Genomic DNA, 12,897 nt, shown 5'->3' on the forward strand with positions numbered 1-12,897 from the left:
CTTGTAGTTTCCGCGTCGCCGACGCCACAACGCGTCCCGAAGCGCCATGCTCGCCCCTGCCCATCGCGCTCTGGCGCGCGCCATCCGCGACGCGCGGCGACCGTTCGTTCGCGCCTTCGCCACCGGTGAGAAATCCGCGATCGCGTCGGCGATCAACGAGATAACGAGCCCGCGCGAACTCGACGAAATCGTCCCCGCGTCCCACACCACCGCCATCGTCTTCGACTTTTACGCCGACTGGTGCGGGCCCTGCAAGCAGCTCACGCCCACGCTCGAGCGCATCATCAAAGAGCGATACCCGAAGGTGGCGCTGGTGAAGTTGAACGCCGATGCGCCCGCGCTGGCGCCGGTGATGGAACAATTGAGAATCAGCTCGCTGCCGACGGTGATGGGGCTGTCGCGCGGACGCTTCGTCGATCAATTTAAAGGCGCGATCGGCGAGAGCGACGTGGTGAAGTTCGTCGATGGATTGATTCGTGACTTAGAGCTCGACGATGGGGCGACGGGGGAAGACGAGGAGGTGGGAGAGGAAGACGGGGACGCGGCGGCGACGCGAGAGGACGCGGTGGCGGCGACGTTCGCGGCGACGTTCGCGGCTGACGCGACGACGAGAGAACGCATCGCGAAGACGTTGAGTGAAGTGATAAATGCGAAAGAAAATATCGGACCGGAGTTAAAGTGTCGAGCGCTCGCGGCGAGCGCGATGTTGGCGATACGAGGGGACGCGCCGGACGAGGAGGGAGCGAGACGACTCGTCGACGCCGGAAGAGGATTAGTCAAGGGATTCGCGGAGCCGCGAGAGTTGGCGTGCGCCGAGGCGTGGATTGGGTTGGTGAGCGACATCAAAATGTTCGGCGTGTCGACCGATGTCGGCGCTCTCGAAGCCGTGCACGAGGCTGAACCGAAGAATTTTGACGCCGTGCGCGCGCTCGCGTTGGCTCGCTTCGCAAGCGGCGACCAATCGGGCGCGTTCGACGTCGCTTTGCTCGCGGTGAAAGCTGGATTCGGAGCGAACGAGATCAGAGAGGAGGGTAAAAAATTAGTCGTCCAGCTCATCAGCGCGTGCGCGCCCGGTGACCCGCTCGCGGAGGCTACTCGCAAGCGACTCGCGAGCGCCTGGTTCATTTAAATTTGTTACACTTCAATTCATCATTTTTTTACAACACTCATCAAGCCTCTGCGACGCGAAGGCGCGCGTCGTTTCTTCGTCCAACCATCGGACCTTCGTTCAACCACTTCTCGACTTGCCCAACGATGATGGCGCGCGCCTCGACGAGGGCATCCGTGTCGGTGTCCTTGGGTGGATGCGTCCAAGCGTGATGACTGGCGCCCTTGACGATCAACGCGGGTTCAAATCTCGGTGCAAACGTATCGGAAACGAAACTGTTTGCGATCCAAGGGTCGATACTTCCAGATGGAAACATGATGCGCGTGCCACCTGGGGTGATGCTCCCGTAGCGCGCGTTCGAACGCTCCACCGCCAGCCTTGTTTGTTCGGCGCTGACGCCGAAGACGTCGGCGCAAATTTTGTGATACGCCTCTAAAGGCATGGTCGGAGGATCGAGCTTAAATGGGCACTTCGAACTTTTTTCGCACGTTTGGAAGAAGGCGAACTCGGTGCACGTCTGCCAAGTCCACTGTCGCTCACCCTCGCCCTTCGGATTTGGAATTTCACTCTTCAATTCGCGCATATACGCTTCAGAATCGAGCGACACGCATTCGCCGCGAAACACCGCGGCAACGTGCGCGGCGAGCGCAGCGAGTTTGTCCTCTCCGTGAGACGTCATGATTGTGCACGCCTTGGCGATGTTAAAGCACGAATCATCGTCGGCTAAGCACGACGGATCGTTATTTTGCGCGGGAAACATCGCTCGGAGGACGTCGGCGAAATCGTCCCTCGCGCCGACGCCGTCCAACGCCTCGTCGCCGCACACATTGAACTGCTTTTCTAATGCCCGACGACCGCTCGATGTTTTCAAAGCCTCGTTCAAACGTACGGTAAACGCGTTCTCTACCGCGGTGTAACACGCGTCGCTCCCGCCCACGTCCTTTTCTCGCAACGCGTCGCCGACGACTTCGTAGTATCCGCGCATGTCAATTTGCGCTCGCACCGGCGCCGAACTCGCGACAGCGGCGTGAAATACGTGAGGAAACTTCACCCGCGACCAAGCGGCGAGCATGCCCGGATACGATCCCCCGAAAGCGATCACCTTACTGTACTTCCTCCCGTCGTTCCGCGGTTCGATTTCCAATCCGTACGCCGCCGCCGCGAACCTCGTAAACGTCACCAAATCCTCCAACGCCTGCGCGCTGCTCAAAAACCGCAGCGACTCGACGCTTAAATCCCCCGTCGGTTGACTTTTCCCATAAAATCGATGTTCCAGCGCGAAGAACAACCCTCGATGCTTCTTCGCGAGCGCCGTCGCGATGGCGCAGTGCTCGCCCCCGTCCACCGCGACGTCGACGTCCAACGCCGGTCCTTCGCCGCCGACGCACACGAACACCGGCGCGCCGCGTTCCGCGCTCGCGTACGCATCGTTCACGAAGTAACGCTGCGTCCAGCTCGCGTTCAGCGCGTTATCAAAGTGATCGAGTCGTTGTTCGGCGAACCAGCGCTCGTGCGCGCCGATCGATGTTCGCGCCGATGCGTCGTGACCACCGCCTATTCCGCGTCGAATCGCGCGCGCGCGCAGCGCGTCGACGCGCCATCGCGCGTTGACCGATATCGCGTCGCACGACGCCGCGGAAAGCGCGAGCGCGAGCGACAGCGCGGCGACGACGCGCATGATTTGACGCGATCGAACGACGCGTCGTCGAGTGACGCGCACAACCCGACGCGCGCGTCGCCGCGTCGACGTCGAAGGACCGGCGGAAGGGTGGAAAATAATTTACGCGCGCGCGCGCGACGATGTCGAGGCGAAGAGGCGCGGGCGCGAGGACGCGGACGAAGGATGGTGAAGCCGACGCGAGAAAAACGCTCACGGGAAAAACGCTCACGGGACAGACGATGGAATCGCTCACGGATCGCGCGTTCGCGTACGGGTTCGTCCCGCCGGTGGTGGAGGAATACTTTTTCCGCGGTGGACACCGCAGGGCGCGGTGCGCGCCGCTCGACGCGGGAGTGACGGCGGATGCGGACGGCGCGAACGCCGGCGAGGAGGCGCCGGAGGAGGACGCGGCGACGCGCGCGGCGATTCGGAGGTTGAATCGAGCGATCATGGCGAGTTGGCGAGACGATGGCGACGGTGCTTACGAACCTGATGTTAAGGATGAGTGGACTCGGGTGAAATACGAGTTCGGGGAAGCGTGTGAGGCGGATGACGGTGGAGAGGAGGAGGATCCCGAGAGCGAGACGGCGCGAGAGCGTCGGTGCGCAAACCGATTGATGGATATGGTGGAAAAGGATGTGCACGCGTGCGTGCCGGCGCTGGAGATGATGCAAAGGATGGATCAAAATATAGATGCGTTTGAGGCGTTCGTGGACGATATGGAGCGACGGTTCGCGCTCGGGACGTTACCTAAAAGAGACGTGCTCGGGGACAAGTATTTGTTTCGATGGCGCTTCTTCGTGCTGAGCGTCTTCGTCCTCTGCATCGCAATCGCGGTCGGTGTCGCGCGTTCGCTCGCTCGGTTGATTTTCGGTTGATTTTGTGAGCGCGTAAATTTTTCATGCGTAACTTTTTCGTAACAATTTCATCGTTTAATTAAAGTCGTTTCGTTCAGCCCTTAATCGCCTTCGAGATGATTTCAAAGAGATTCGGCGACAACTTTTGCGCAAGCAATCGTTCGAGTTGCGCCTTCATCAGGTTTTGGCGATTTTCGTCGTACAACCGCCACTTCGTGAATGGTGAAGCCATTCTCGAAGATGCCTGCGGGTTAATGGCGTCGGTTTGCAGCAAAACATCGGCGACGAATTCGTATCCGCTGCCGTCGGCGGCGTGGAAACCTTCGATGTTGCCGCCGGCGAAGCCGCCAATGAGGGAGTAAAATTTGTTCGGATTCTTCGCGTCGTATACGTCACTCGCCATGAGTCGCTTCATTTCGTCGATGGCGTTGGCGCCTCCTTTACCGGCATCAGAAGCAACCATGCGAAGCCAAGTGCAACTGACGTTGTTGTCATCCTTCCACTTGTTCAAAAAGTCATCAAACGCCTTCTTCTTCGCGGCGGAAGAATCGTCGTGTCCGCACAGACCAGTGAGCGCGGAGACGGTATCTGTCATGTTCTTCGCGCTCGAGTACGCGCTTGCGATGGAGCTAGACACGTCATCACCACCGATAGAGCCCAACATACGAATCGCGTATCCACGCAAGGCACGTCGCGAGACCTGCGGTCCGTCCACGTCGTACGCCAAACCGGCGGCTTCGGCATCGCAAGTCGCCAACGCCGCCTCGAGCTCGACGCGAGATTCCTTGGCAAACGCGCGAGCAAATGCCTTGCACACCCTATACGTATTCACCGGATTCACACCAGGGGCGAGATCTTGAATCAACTGGCTAGGTCCAGGAAAATTCAGTGCTTCCTCGACCCACGCACGATCGAGGCGATTGGCGGTCGCGTCCTTCACGATCAGACAGCAAGCCGCGGAGTATATCGCCCATGACGGATCCGAAGTAACATCCACATCTTCAATTTTGAGCGCTTTGTCATCGTTGTGCTTTTTGCACAAGCGAATCAAAATACTCGTCGCAATCTTCTGCGCCGCTTCCCATCGGTTGAATTCATCGCTATCGTTGGCGAGCAAGAACAACAACTCATCCGTGGTGAGTTCTGGAGTCATCGTGAGCTTGACTGGCGCAGAGAACCCGCGCAAAACGCTCGGCACTGGCTTGGACGTTATGTTGGTGAAGGTAAACGTCTGTTTGAACTCAGTCAACCGACACACCGCCGTCGTCTTCGTTTCGTCCAAAGTCGCCTCGGCGTCGCCTTCACACTTGATATCGCCATCAAGCACCATATCTTTGCCATCTTCGCCGAGCAAACCGACAGCGACGGGAATGAGCTGCGGTAGTTTCTTATCCGCCGCGCCCTTCACATCATTCGTCTGTGGTAACGTTTGCGTTAAAGTCAACGCGTACGTTTTCGTGACGGCGTCGTACGTGCCTTCGGCGTTGAGCGCCGGCGTGCCCGCTTGAGAGTACCAACGCTTGAGCTTTTCAATGTTCGTCGAGTTTGCGTCCGACATGGCTTGGAAAAAGTCCTCCGTCGTCACCGCTTGACCGTCGTGACGCTGAAAGTACAAGTCCATGCCCTTGCGAAACCCGTCCTTGCCCAAGAGCGTCGAGTACATTCTAATGAGCTCCGAACCCTTCTCGTATACAGTGAGGGTGTAGAAGTTGTCAATTTTTTGATACGCCTCGGGTCGAACTGGATGCGCGAGCGGCGACGCATCCTCCGCAAACTGCGCCGCACGCAAGTATCTCACGTCTGCGATACGCTTGACCGCGCGAGAGTGCAAATCGGACGTAAACTCATGGTCTCGGAACACAGTCAGACCTTCCTTGAGCGACAGTTGAAACCAGTCGCGGCAGGTGACGCGGTTGCCCGTGTAGTTGTGAAAATATTCGTGACCAATGACTCCTTCGATGCGCTCAAACGTCGCATCTGTCGCGCTCTCTTCCGACGCCAACACCAAGCGAGAATTAAAAATGTTCAAAGACTTGTTTTCCATCGCGCCCATGTTGAAGTCGTCCACGGCGACGATGTTGAACAGATCCAAATCGTACTCCAAACCAAAGCGATCCTCGTCCCACTTCATCGCTCGCTTCAAGCTTGCCATGGCGAAATCGCATCGATCGATGTTCTTTGCCTGCGCGTAAATCTTGAGCGCCACTTCGCGACCACTCATGGTCGTGAACGTGTCCTCGACCACCGCTAAATCGCCCGCGACGAGCGCGAACAAGTAGCACGGCTTTCGCCAAGGGTCTTTCCACGTCGCAAAGTGCGCGCCGTTCGCCGCGTCGCCTGAATCAATCAAATTTCCATTCGAAAGCAACACCGGATACTTGGCCTTATCCGCCGTGATCTTCGTCGTAAACACGCTCATGACGTCCGGACGATCGGGATAGAACGTGATGGACCGAAATCCCTCAGCCTCGCACTGCGTGCAAAACGTTCCGCTCGATTTGTACAACCCACTCAGTTCCGTGTTATCCTGCGGCTTAAACTTCGTCGTGATCTCCAACTCAAACCTCACGTCGGGCGTGTCTTTGATTATCATCAGCGTGTCGTCCCCATCCGCCTCAATCGAGTACCGATCCGCGGGTAACGTCTCGCCGTTCACGCGCGCGCCGAGCAGCTCAAAGAACGGCATCTTCCCGTTCAGCACCAGCCCTCGCGTGCGGTCGCGTCCTTCGATCGGCGTAATCACCGACATCGCCGTGACGGTGGCGTACTCACCATCGAGCGCGAAATCGAGCGTTACCTGCGCGCGCGCGCGCGTCAGTCGTCGGTTTTCTTTAATATTTCTCAGAGTTTCAGATCGCATCGCGTCGCGTCGCGTCGCGTCGCGTCGCGTCGGCGCCGCACCTCATCGTACGCGTACGGGAACGGGGCGTAATCACTGAGCCTGATTTCTTTGGGTTCGGCGGTGGCCGTCATCGCGTCGGGTCGCCGAGTGTGGACGCGGCGGCTGCGGTCCAACTGTCTCGTCGTTTCCAGATGGTACTACGCGCCGGTACGCGCGTCGGTACGCGCGGGCAATGGGCAATCGTCGTTATTACAGCGCATCGTCGAGAAGCAGCGCGCGAAGGGGCGCGCGCTCGACGTTTTTATTCTTGAGCGCACCTCGAAGGACGCACGGGATGGGAAGCGCTCGCTCGCGCGCGCGCGACACGTCCGCGCGAGCGCCGCTCGAGAGGCACGTCAAACCGCCGGCGGCGGACGCTAAACGCAACGCGTCCGCACACGTCGCGTCGCTCGCCATCGCGGCGCAGAAGGCACCGACAAACGCATCTCCCGCACCGACGGTATCGATGACGGTTTCGTCGTCGCCGAAACGCATCGCTTCGACGCGCGCTTCGTCTTGGGAATTTCCATCGCCGTCGCGAACAAACGCCTCGCGAAACGTCAGATCTCGCGTCATCACCAATCGCGCACCAGCCGCGCCCATGGTGTACACAATCGCTCGATTCCGCTGCGGTCGATCGCTCGCCCGCGTCGGCTCGTCGAGAATCTCGTACGCCTCTGAGATTGCTCGAGCTTCGCTTTCGTTGACGACGACGCAATCCACCTCCTCTATCAATTCCAACGATATCTCCGTCGCTGGCGCGTAATTCAACACCACGACGCACCGAGGGTTCACCGTTCGCATCATCCGCACCGCGTCTAAGTTTGCGCTCACCGGAACTTCTCCCTGAAGCGCCAAAACCGCGCTCTCGTCGCCCTCTCTAAAGCGCGCGCGCGCCGCGTCGTTCGCGCCGGCGCACACGACGATCATGTTTTCCCCCGACGCGCGCTCGCACAGCACGCACGCGGACCCAGTGGGCAACGCATCGTCGCGCGTGACTTCCCGCGCGATCACGCCCGCGCGCTCGAGCTGCGCGACGCTAAAATCGTCGTCTCTTCCGACGCGTCCCCAAAAGTGCACTTCGACTTCGACGCCCGCGCGCGCCGCCGCGCACGCCTGATTCGCCCCTTTCCCGCCCGCGAGCCTGGCGTACGCGCTATCGCCCCCCACGGTCTCGCCCGGGCGCGGAAACGCGTCGACCGCGAACGCGTGGTCGACGTTCACGGAACCGAAGACGGAGAGTCGCGGCATTGTGACGCTCGGGACAGCGCGCGCCGAGCGTTCGCGATGGGCGCGCGCGCGCGCGCGTCGCGCGACGCGCGCGACGACGACGACGCGAACGACGCCGACGTCGACGCGCGCGCGGCGCCGGCGCGGCGCGCGCGCGAAGAAGACGAAGAGACGACCGCCGCCGGGAGCGCAAAGAAACCGACGCTCGACGCGAAGGCGCTCGAGCGCGTGCGCGCCGATCACGCGCGACGAGGGGTGGTGTTCCTCGGGACGATCCCGCCGTTCATGAAACCGACGAAACTGCGACAGTTGCTGAGCGTGTACGGGGAGACGGATCGAATGTACTTGGCCGCGGAGGACCCGGCGACGCGGGCCAAGCGGAAAAAGTTTGGAGGAAACACGGGGAAGAAATACGTGGAGGGATGGGTGGAATTTCGGAATAAGAAGGATGCGAAACGCGCGGCGGAGATGTTGCACGGGCGGGAGGTCGGAGGGAAGCGCAGGAGCGCGCATTATTACGATTTGTGGAACATTAAATACCTGCCAAAGTTCAAGTGGGACAACTTGACGGAGGAGATGGAATATCAAAAAGCGCTTCGAGAGAAGAAGCTGCAGCTCGAGCTGTCGGTGGCGAAGAAGGAGCGAGACTTTTATCTGGCCAAGTTGGATCAAGGCAAGGCGTTGGAGGCGATGAAGGAACGGCGGGCAAAACGGCGAGCGGAAGCGGGCGCCGAGGATGGCGAAACCGAGGAGCAGGCCTTGGCGAGATACGAGCGAGAGAAGGCCGAGGAAGACAAGGCGGAGAGGAAGAAAATTATTCGCACGTTCAAGCAAAAGGCCGTGGAAAACCCGACGTTCGTGGATACGAGTAAGGAACTCGCAAATATGGATTTGCTGAAGAGCATTTTCACATCGTAATCGCGTCGATCGATCGATCGACGTCGCGTGTAACACAAGAAGATAGCTAAAACCCTACAGACCCTACAAGACTAAAGACTAGCTAAGCAGTCACGCGCCCGGCGCCGCCGCTGCCGACGTTATGCGAAAGATGACAATTTCTTTGCCTTCGTCTTCGCTGCGTTGCCGATGGAGCGCCTCCACCGAGCAACCGGTGCTCTCAAACTCTCGCACGACTTCATTCGTGTGCGGGAAAGCCTTACCGCTCGACGCATCTTCGGTCGAGCTACGGTCGCGCACGCTTAGGATGAGTTCGCGGACGCCGCTGCGGAGCAACGTCGAGGACGTCGTCACGAATGGAAGCAAAAGCTCTCGCAACCACACGCACTCAGCCGCGATCAAAATATCGGCGTCTCGAAACGTGAGCGCCGAATTTTGAAACGGATCACTCGGAATTTCATCCATCCAATTTAGCGTCGCGCGCGACGCGCTTCCCGATCCAATCCTCGTCGCGTTCGGCCACGCGCCGAGAAGCTCCGTCGCCGGTCCCGCTCCATTCTGTTCGATATTCCTTCGTATCACGTTCTCGCACACCGCGCGCACGTCCGTCAAAAGAACGTGCGCACCGAGCGCCGCGCACGCGAGTCCGCATTCCCCCACGCCCGCGCCCAGCTCCAAGACGCGCTCGCCCCTCCCGAGTCCCGTTCGCTCCAGGTGCGCCGTCAGCGCCTCCGCGCCCTCCCACACCCTCGCGAACCCAGTCGACGCCGCGACGTCGTACCCATCGTCGAAGAAAAACGGATCCACCTCCACGTCCTCGTCCTCGTCCCCGTCGTCGTTCGGCTCGACGTCCTTCATCCCGATGCGCAGTTCGTGCACTTTATGCGACTCCGAACCATCCGCCGCCCGCTCCCGCACGCGCACGCGCTTCGTCCTGTGCCTGTGTCCGCACCCCGCCCACGCGTCTCGCGCGTCCACCGCCGCGCGCGCGGCGTCGCGCGCCATCGCGTCGCGCCCTGCGGTCGACGCTTCGAGGATTATCCAACCGCGCGAGGTTTTGTCCCGCGCGCGCCGCGCGTCGTCACTCACGCGCGCGCTCGGCATGCGTCGCGCGCTCGCGGCGATCGCGCGCGGCGGTCGCGCGCGCGCCGTCGCATCGCCGCGCGCCGACGACGTCGCGCTCCTCCGCGCGCGCGATGCGCCGACGCCGACGCGGACGCCGACGCGACCCTACGCCGCGGCCGCGGACGCCGCGCGCGCGACGGCGCCGCGGCGCGAGCTCGGCGCGGTGTACAACGATTGGACCAAGGACGAGGTGCGGGCGCTGTACGCGCGACCGCTGCTGGAGCTGGTGTTCGACGCGGCGAAGACGCATCGCATGCACCACGACCCGAGGCAGGTGCAGCAGTGCACGCTGCTGAGCATCAAGACGGGAGGGTGCCCGGAGACGTGTAATTACTGCGCGCAGAGCTCGTCGTGGAAGGGGGAGACGAAATTGAAGGCGGAAAAACTGATGGGCGTCGAAGAGGTGATCGAGGCGGCGAAGAGGGCGAAGGAGGCGGGGAGCACGAGGTTTTGCATGGGGACGGCGTGGCGAGGGCCGAGTCAAGTCGGCGCGGGACAGTTTGAACGCGTCCTGGAGATGACGAAGGAGGTGAGGGACATGGGGATGGAGGTGTGCGCGACGCTGGGGATGTTGACCCCGGAACAAGCGCTGAAGCTCAAGGATGCGGGGTTGACGGCGTATAATCATAACTTGGATACGAGTCCGGAATATTACGACAAGGTGACCTCGAGCCGCAAGTACGAGGATCGGTTGAACACGATCGCCGCCGTGCGCGAGGCTGGTATTTCCGTCTGCTGCGGTGGAATTCTTGGTTTGGGCGAAGAGGAGTCGGATCGGGCGAGTCTGATGACGGTGTTGGCGACGCTTCCCGAGCATCCGGAGAGCGTTCCCATCAACGCGCTGGTGCCCGTGGAGGGAACGCCGTTCAAGGACATGACTCCGCCCAGCGGTCTCGAGATGGTGCGCGCCATCGCCGTGGCGCGCATTTTAATGCCCGCCACCGTCGTTCGATTGAGCGCCGGGCGTGTGAACATGAGCCCGGAGACGCAAGCGTTGTGCTTCATGGCTGGCGCCAACAGCGTCTTCACGGGCGATAAACTCTTGACCACGCCGAATAACGAAAAGAGCGAAGATTCTTTCTTGTTCGAAGAGCTCGGTCTCGAGGGCCGTCCGGCTTTCGTGCCGTACGCAGCGGGCGCGGCTTCGAGCGATGGAAGCGAGTGGAAACACATGAAACACGAGTTGTAATTTTCTGAATTTCTATCTGAGAGTTCATACATCCTCCTATCGACCTAACCAACGCGCGAAACGCCTAAAGCGAGCGGCGAAATAATATAATTCCTCGTACGCGAACAGCACGACCGGCAAGGTGTAATACGTCGTTCTGTACATCACCAACGCCGAGAGGGACGCAAAAAAACTGCCTTGGATTCCGGTCAAGTATTGGAAACCGTCCTTCATAAAGTCCAACGCGCTCAGCGCCCAATCACCAGCGCCTACGAGTTTTGCAAACAGCACAAAACCAATCATTCCAAACACACTCACGCACATGCACGCCGCGTACGACGAGCAACACGCCAACACAAACATCGCCGCAAACGGGGCGCCGTAAAACCGGATGAAGAATTTCACGACTTCAAATTTGTTACTATACAGCTCCGCGAACGCCAGCTTCTTGCTGAACGTCCGTCTCCATCGCTCTCGCATCGTGCTCCCGAACGTCTCGTCCGCCCGCGACCTGTGGCTGCGATGGAAAGTTCTAAACTCCAGCCCCGCGAGCGCGGCCAACTCTTCCACCGTCGCCGCGCCCCTCGCCGCGAGCGGGACGTCCACCTCCGCGTCGTCACCGCTCGTCGACGCCCGCGCGCTTTCCCGCTTCTCGCGCGTTCCGACGTCACCGCCTCGGTCACCGTTCCCCACCGCGCGCGTCGTCGACGCCGCGAACGCGCGCGCATCCGCGACGCGTCGCCGCGCGTTCGGGACGCTTTGCGCCGCGACTGGAGCTCGCGCGGCGAGCGCGCCGCCGCCGCGCCACGCGCGCGCGCTCGTCGTCGCGCTCGTTTCGCGCGCGAATCGGGCGAGCGCGCGCGCGAGACGACGCGACGCGGCGGACATCGCGCAGTGACGCGCGCCGAGCGTTACTTTATGGTACCAAAGGCGCGGAGTTGGATTAAAAGTCACGCGCGCGCTTCTTCTTGCGCGCCTTCGCCTTGGCGGGATCGAAATAAACCCCCGTCGTGGTCGTCGTGGACTTTTGCGCGCCTTTGAGCATGGCGCGGACTTTGGGATTCGGGCGCTTTTGCAGGCGCTGTTGTTGAGGCAGCGCCTCGTCGAGCGCGGGGACGGAGCACGACGAGTGCGCGGCGTACTTTTTAAGCCACCACGCGCGCTGCTGCTGCGCGTCCAGGACGCCCGCGAACTCGATGTACCAAAACGTCTCGAACGGCGTCGTGCCTTTGGCGCGAATCTCGTGACCCTGACGTCCGGGCGCCCAATACCGGTACGGCTTGGCGTCGTCGGGAATGAGAAACAGCGGTTTCGCCGCGTCGCCGATGGACGGGGCGTAGTACGATTTCCTGCACACGAAATTCGGCAAAAGCAAAAGCCACGGTTTATTACTGTCGCGACAATACGACAAAATTCGCTTGAAATGATCGCCAGAGTACGGAGGATTGGTCACCAGCACGTCGAACTCTGGCGTCGATTTCGTCGCCACCTTTTCGTAAAAGTCCTCATTCCGATTGTACACGTTCTCGAACCCGAGGGCGTTGAGGTGGGCCACCATGGAGCCTTCGCAATAATACGGATCGTATATTCGCAGCGTCTTCTTTTCTTTCTTCATCGCTTTCGCCAGATTAAACAAAAACGGTTCCACGTCGCGGTACGCTCTAAACGGCGTCTCGCAGTGGTCCGCCTCATCCGCGTCCGCGAACGCCAGCGCCGCCTTCGTCGCCGGCGTGACGACCCCGCTCGACTTCACCGACAGGTGCGCGAGCACTCTCTCGCGCTTCGCGCGCTTCGTCGACTTCGCGCGTCGCTTCGGTTCCGCCGAGCGCTTTTCGCCCTCGCGCGCGCCGTCGCCCTCGCGCGTCGCGCCGCCCTCGCGCGACGTCGACGACGCCCCACCGCGATTGTGAGATTTCACGCGCGCGTCCTCGTCGCGCGCGGGCATGCCGCGCGCGCGCGCGACGCCGCGCG

At 60.9% G+C, this 12,897-nt stretch overlaps 10 protein-coding genes across 10 annotated transcripts; 4 read left to right on the forward strand and 6 right to left on the reverse strand.

Annotated features, from left to right (window-relative positions):
• Positions 1-214: 214 nt before the first annotated feature.
• OSTLU_9654 (predicted protein) lies at positions 215-466 on the forward strand (the record flags this gene model as incomplete). The annotated part of the gene is made up of 1 exon (XM_001419864.1): positions 215-466. A coding segment is annotated over one exon (252 nt), but the record flags the coding sequence as incomplete, so codon positions are not given.
• A 703-nt stretch (positions 467-1,169) lies between these two features.
• On the reverse strand, positions 1,170-2,786 carry OSTLU_26020 (predicted protein; the record flags this gene model as incomplete). Its single annotated transcript, XM_001420039.1, has 1 exon — positions 1,170-2,786. One exon carries the CDS (start codon positions 2,784-2,786, stop codon positions 1,170-1,172), a length of 1,617 nt encoding a protein of 538 aa, XP_001420076.1.
• Positions 2,787-3,007: 221 nt separating this feature from the next.
• OSTLU_26021 (predicted protein) lies at positions 3,008-3,646 on the forward strand (the record flags this gene model as incomplete). Its single annotated transcript, XM_001419865.1, has 1 exon — positions 3,008-3,646. One exon carries the CDS (start codon positions 3,008-3,010, stop codon positions 3,644-3,646), a length of 639 nt encoding a protein of 212 aa, XP_001419902.1.
• A 48-nt stretch (positions 3,647-3,694) lies between these two features.
• Positions 3,695-6,610, reverse strand: OSTLU_26022 (predicted protein). Its single transcript, XM_001420040.1, has 2 exons — positions 6,527-6,610; positions 3,695-6,422 (listed from the first exon to the last, which is right to left on the reverse strand). The coding sequence occupies exons 1-2, from the start codon at positions 6,596-6,598 to the stop codon at positions 3,720-3,722; spliced, it is 2,775 nt and encodes a 924-aa protein (XP_001420077.1). The 5' UTR covers positions 6,599-6,610; the 3' UTR covers positions 3,695-3,719.
• Positions 6,611-6,716: 106 nt separating this feature from the next.
• Positions 6,717-7,757, reverse strand: OSTLU_26023 (predicted protein; the record flags this gene model as incomplete). The annotated part of the gene is made up of 1 exon (XM_001420041.1): positions 6,717-7,757. One exon carries the CDS (start codon positions 7,755-7,757, stop codon positions 6,717-6,719), a length of 1,041 nt encoding a protein of 346 aa, XP_001420078.1.
• Positions 7,758-7,928: 171 nt separating this feature from the next.
• Positions 7,929-8,453, forward strand: OSTLU_7029 (predicted protein; the record flags this gene model as incomplete). Its single annotated transcript, XM_001419866.1, has 1 exon — positions 7,929-8,453. A coding segment is annotated over one exon (525 nt), but the record flags the coding sequence as incomplete, so codon positions are not given.
• Positions 8,454-8,744: 291 nt separating this feature from the next.
• OSTLU_26025 (predicted protein) lies at positions 8,745-9,491 on the reverse strand (the record flags this gene model as incomplete). Its single annotated transcript, XM_001420042.1, has 1 exon — positions 8,745-9,491. The coding sequence occupies one exon, from the start codon at positions 9,489-9,491 to the stop codon at positions 8,745-8,747; it is 747 nt and encodes a 248-aa protein (XP_001420079.1).
• A 364-nt stretch (positions 9,492-9,855) lies between these two features.
• Positions 9,856-10,974, forward strand: OSTLU_46799 (predicted protein). Its single transcript, XM_001419867.1, has one exon. It carries the CDS (start codon positions 10,012-10,014, stop codon positions 10,945-10,947), a length of 936 nt encoding a protein of 311 aa, XP_001419904.1. The 5' UTR covers positions 9,856-10,011; the 3' UTR covers positions 10,948-10,974.
• Positions 10,975-10,983: 9 nt separating this feature from the next.
• Positions 10,984-11,406, reverse strand: OSTLU_26027 (predicted protein; the record flags this gene model as incomplete). The annotated part of the gene is made up of 1 exon (XM_001420043.1): positions 10,984-11,406. One exon carries the CDS (start codon positions 11,404-11,406, stop codon positions 10,984-10,986), a length of 423 nt encoding a protein of 140 aa, XP_001420080.1.
• A 463-nt stretch (positions 11,407-11,869) lies between these two features.
• OSTLU_26028 (predicted protein) lies at positions 11,870-12,871 on the reverse strand (the record flags this gene model as incomplete). Its single annotated transcript, XM_001420044.1, has 1 exon — positions 11,870-12,871. The coding sequence occupies one exon, from the start codon at positions 12,869-12,871 to the stop codon at positions 11,870-11,872; it is 1,002 nt and encodes a 333-aa protein (XP_001420081.1).
• Positions 12,872-12,897: the final 26 nt, after the last annotated feature.

Source organism: Ostreococcus lucimarinus, chromosome 10 (genome assembly GCF_000092065.1).
Source record: "Ostreococcus lucimarinus CCE9901 chromosome 10, complete sequence".
In the NCBI taxonomy this organism is placed as follows: Eukaryota; Viridiplantae; Chlorophyta; class Mamiellophyceae; order Mamiellales; family Bathycoccaceae; genus Ostreococcus; species Ostreococcus sp. 'lucimarinus'.

Excerpts from the sequence above, each read along its gene's own strand:
- OSTLU_26022 (XM_001420040.1), bottom strand. The coding sequence starts at position 6,598 with ATGACGGCCACCGCCGAACCCAAAGAAATCAGGCTCAGTGATTACGCC. Across the intron at positions 6,423-6,526 it reads TCCCGTACGCGTACGATGAG|GTAACGCTCGATTTCGCGCT; the intron begins GTGCGGCGCCGA and ends GCGCGCGCGCAG.
- OSTLU_46799 (XM_001419867.1), top strand. The coding sequence starts at position 10,012 with ATGCACCACGACCCGAGGCAGGTGCAGCAGTGCACGCTGCTGAGCATC.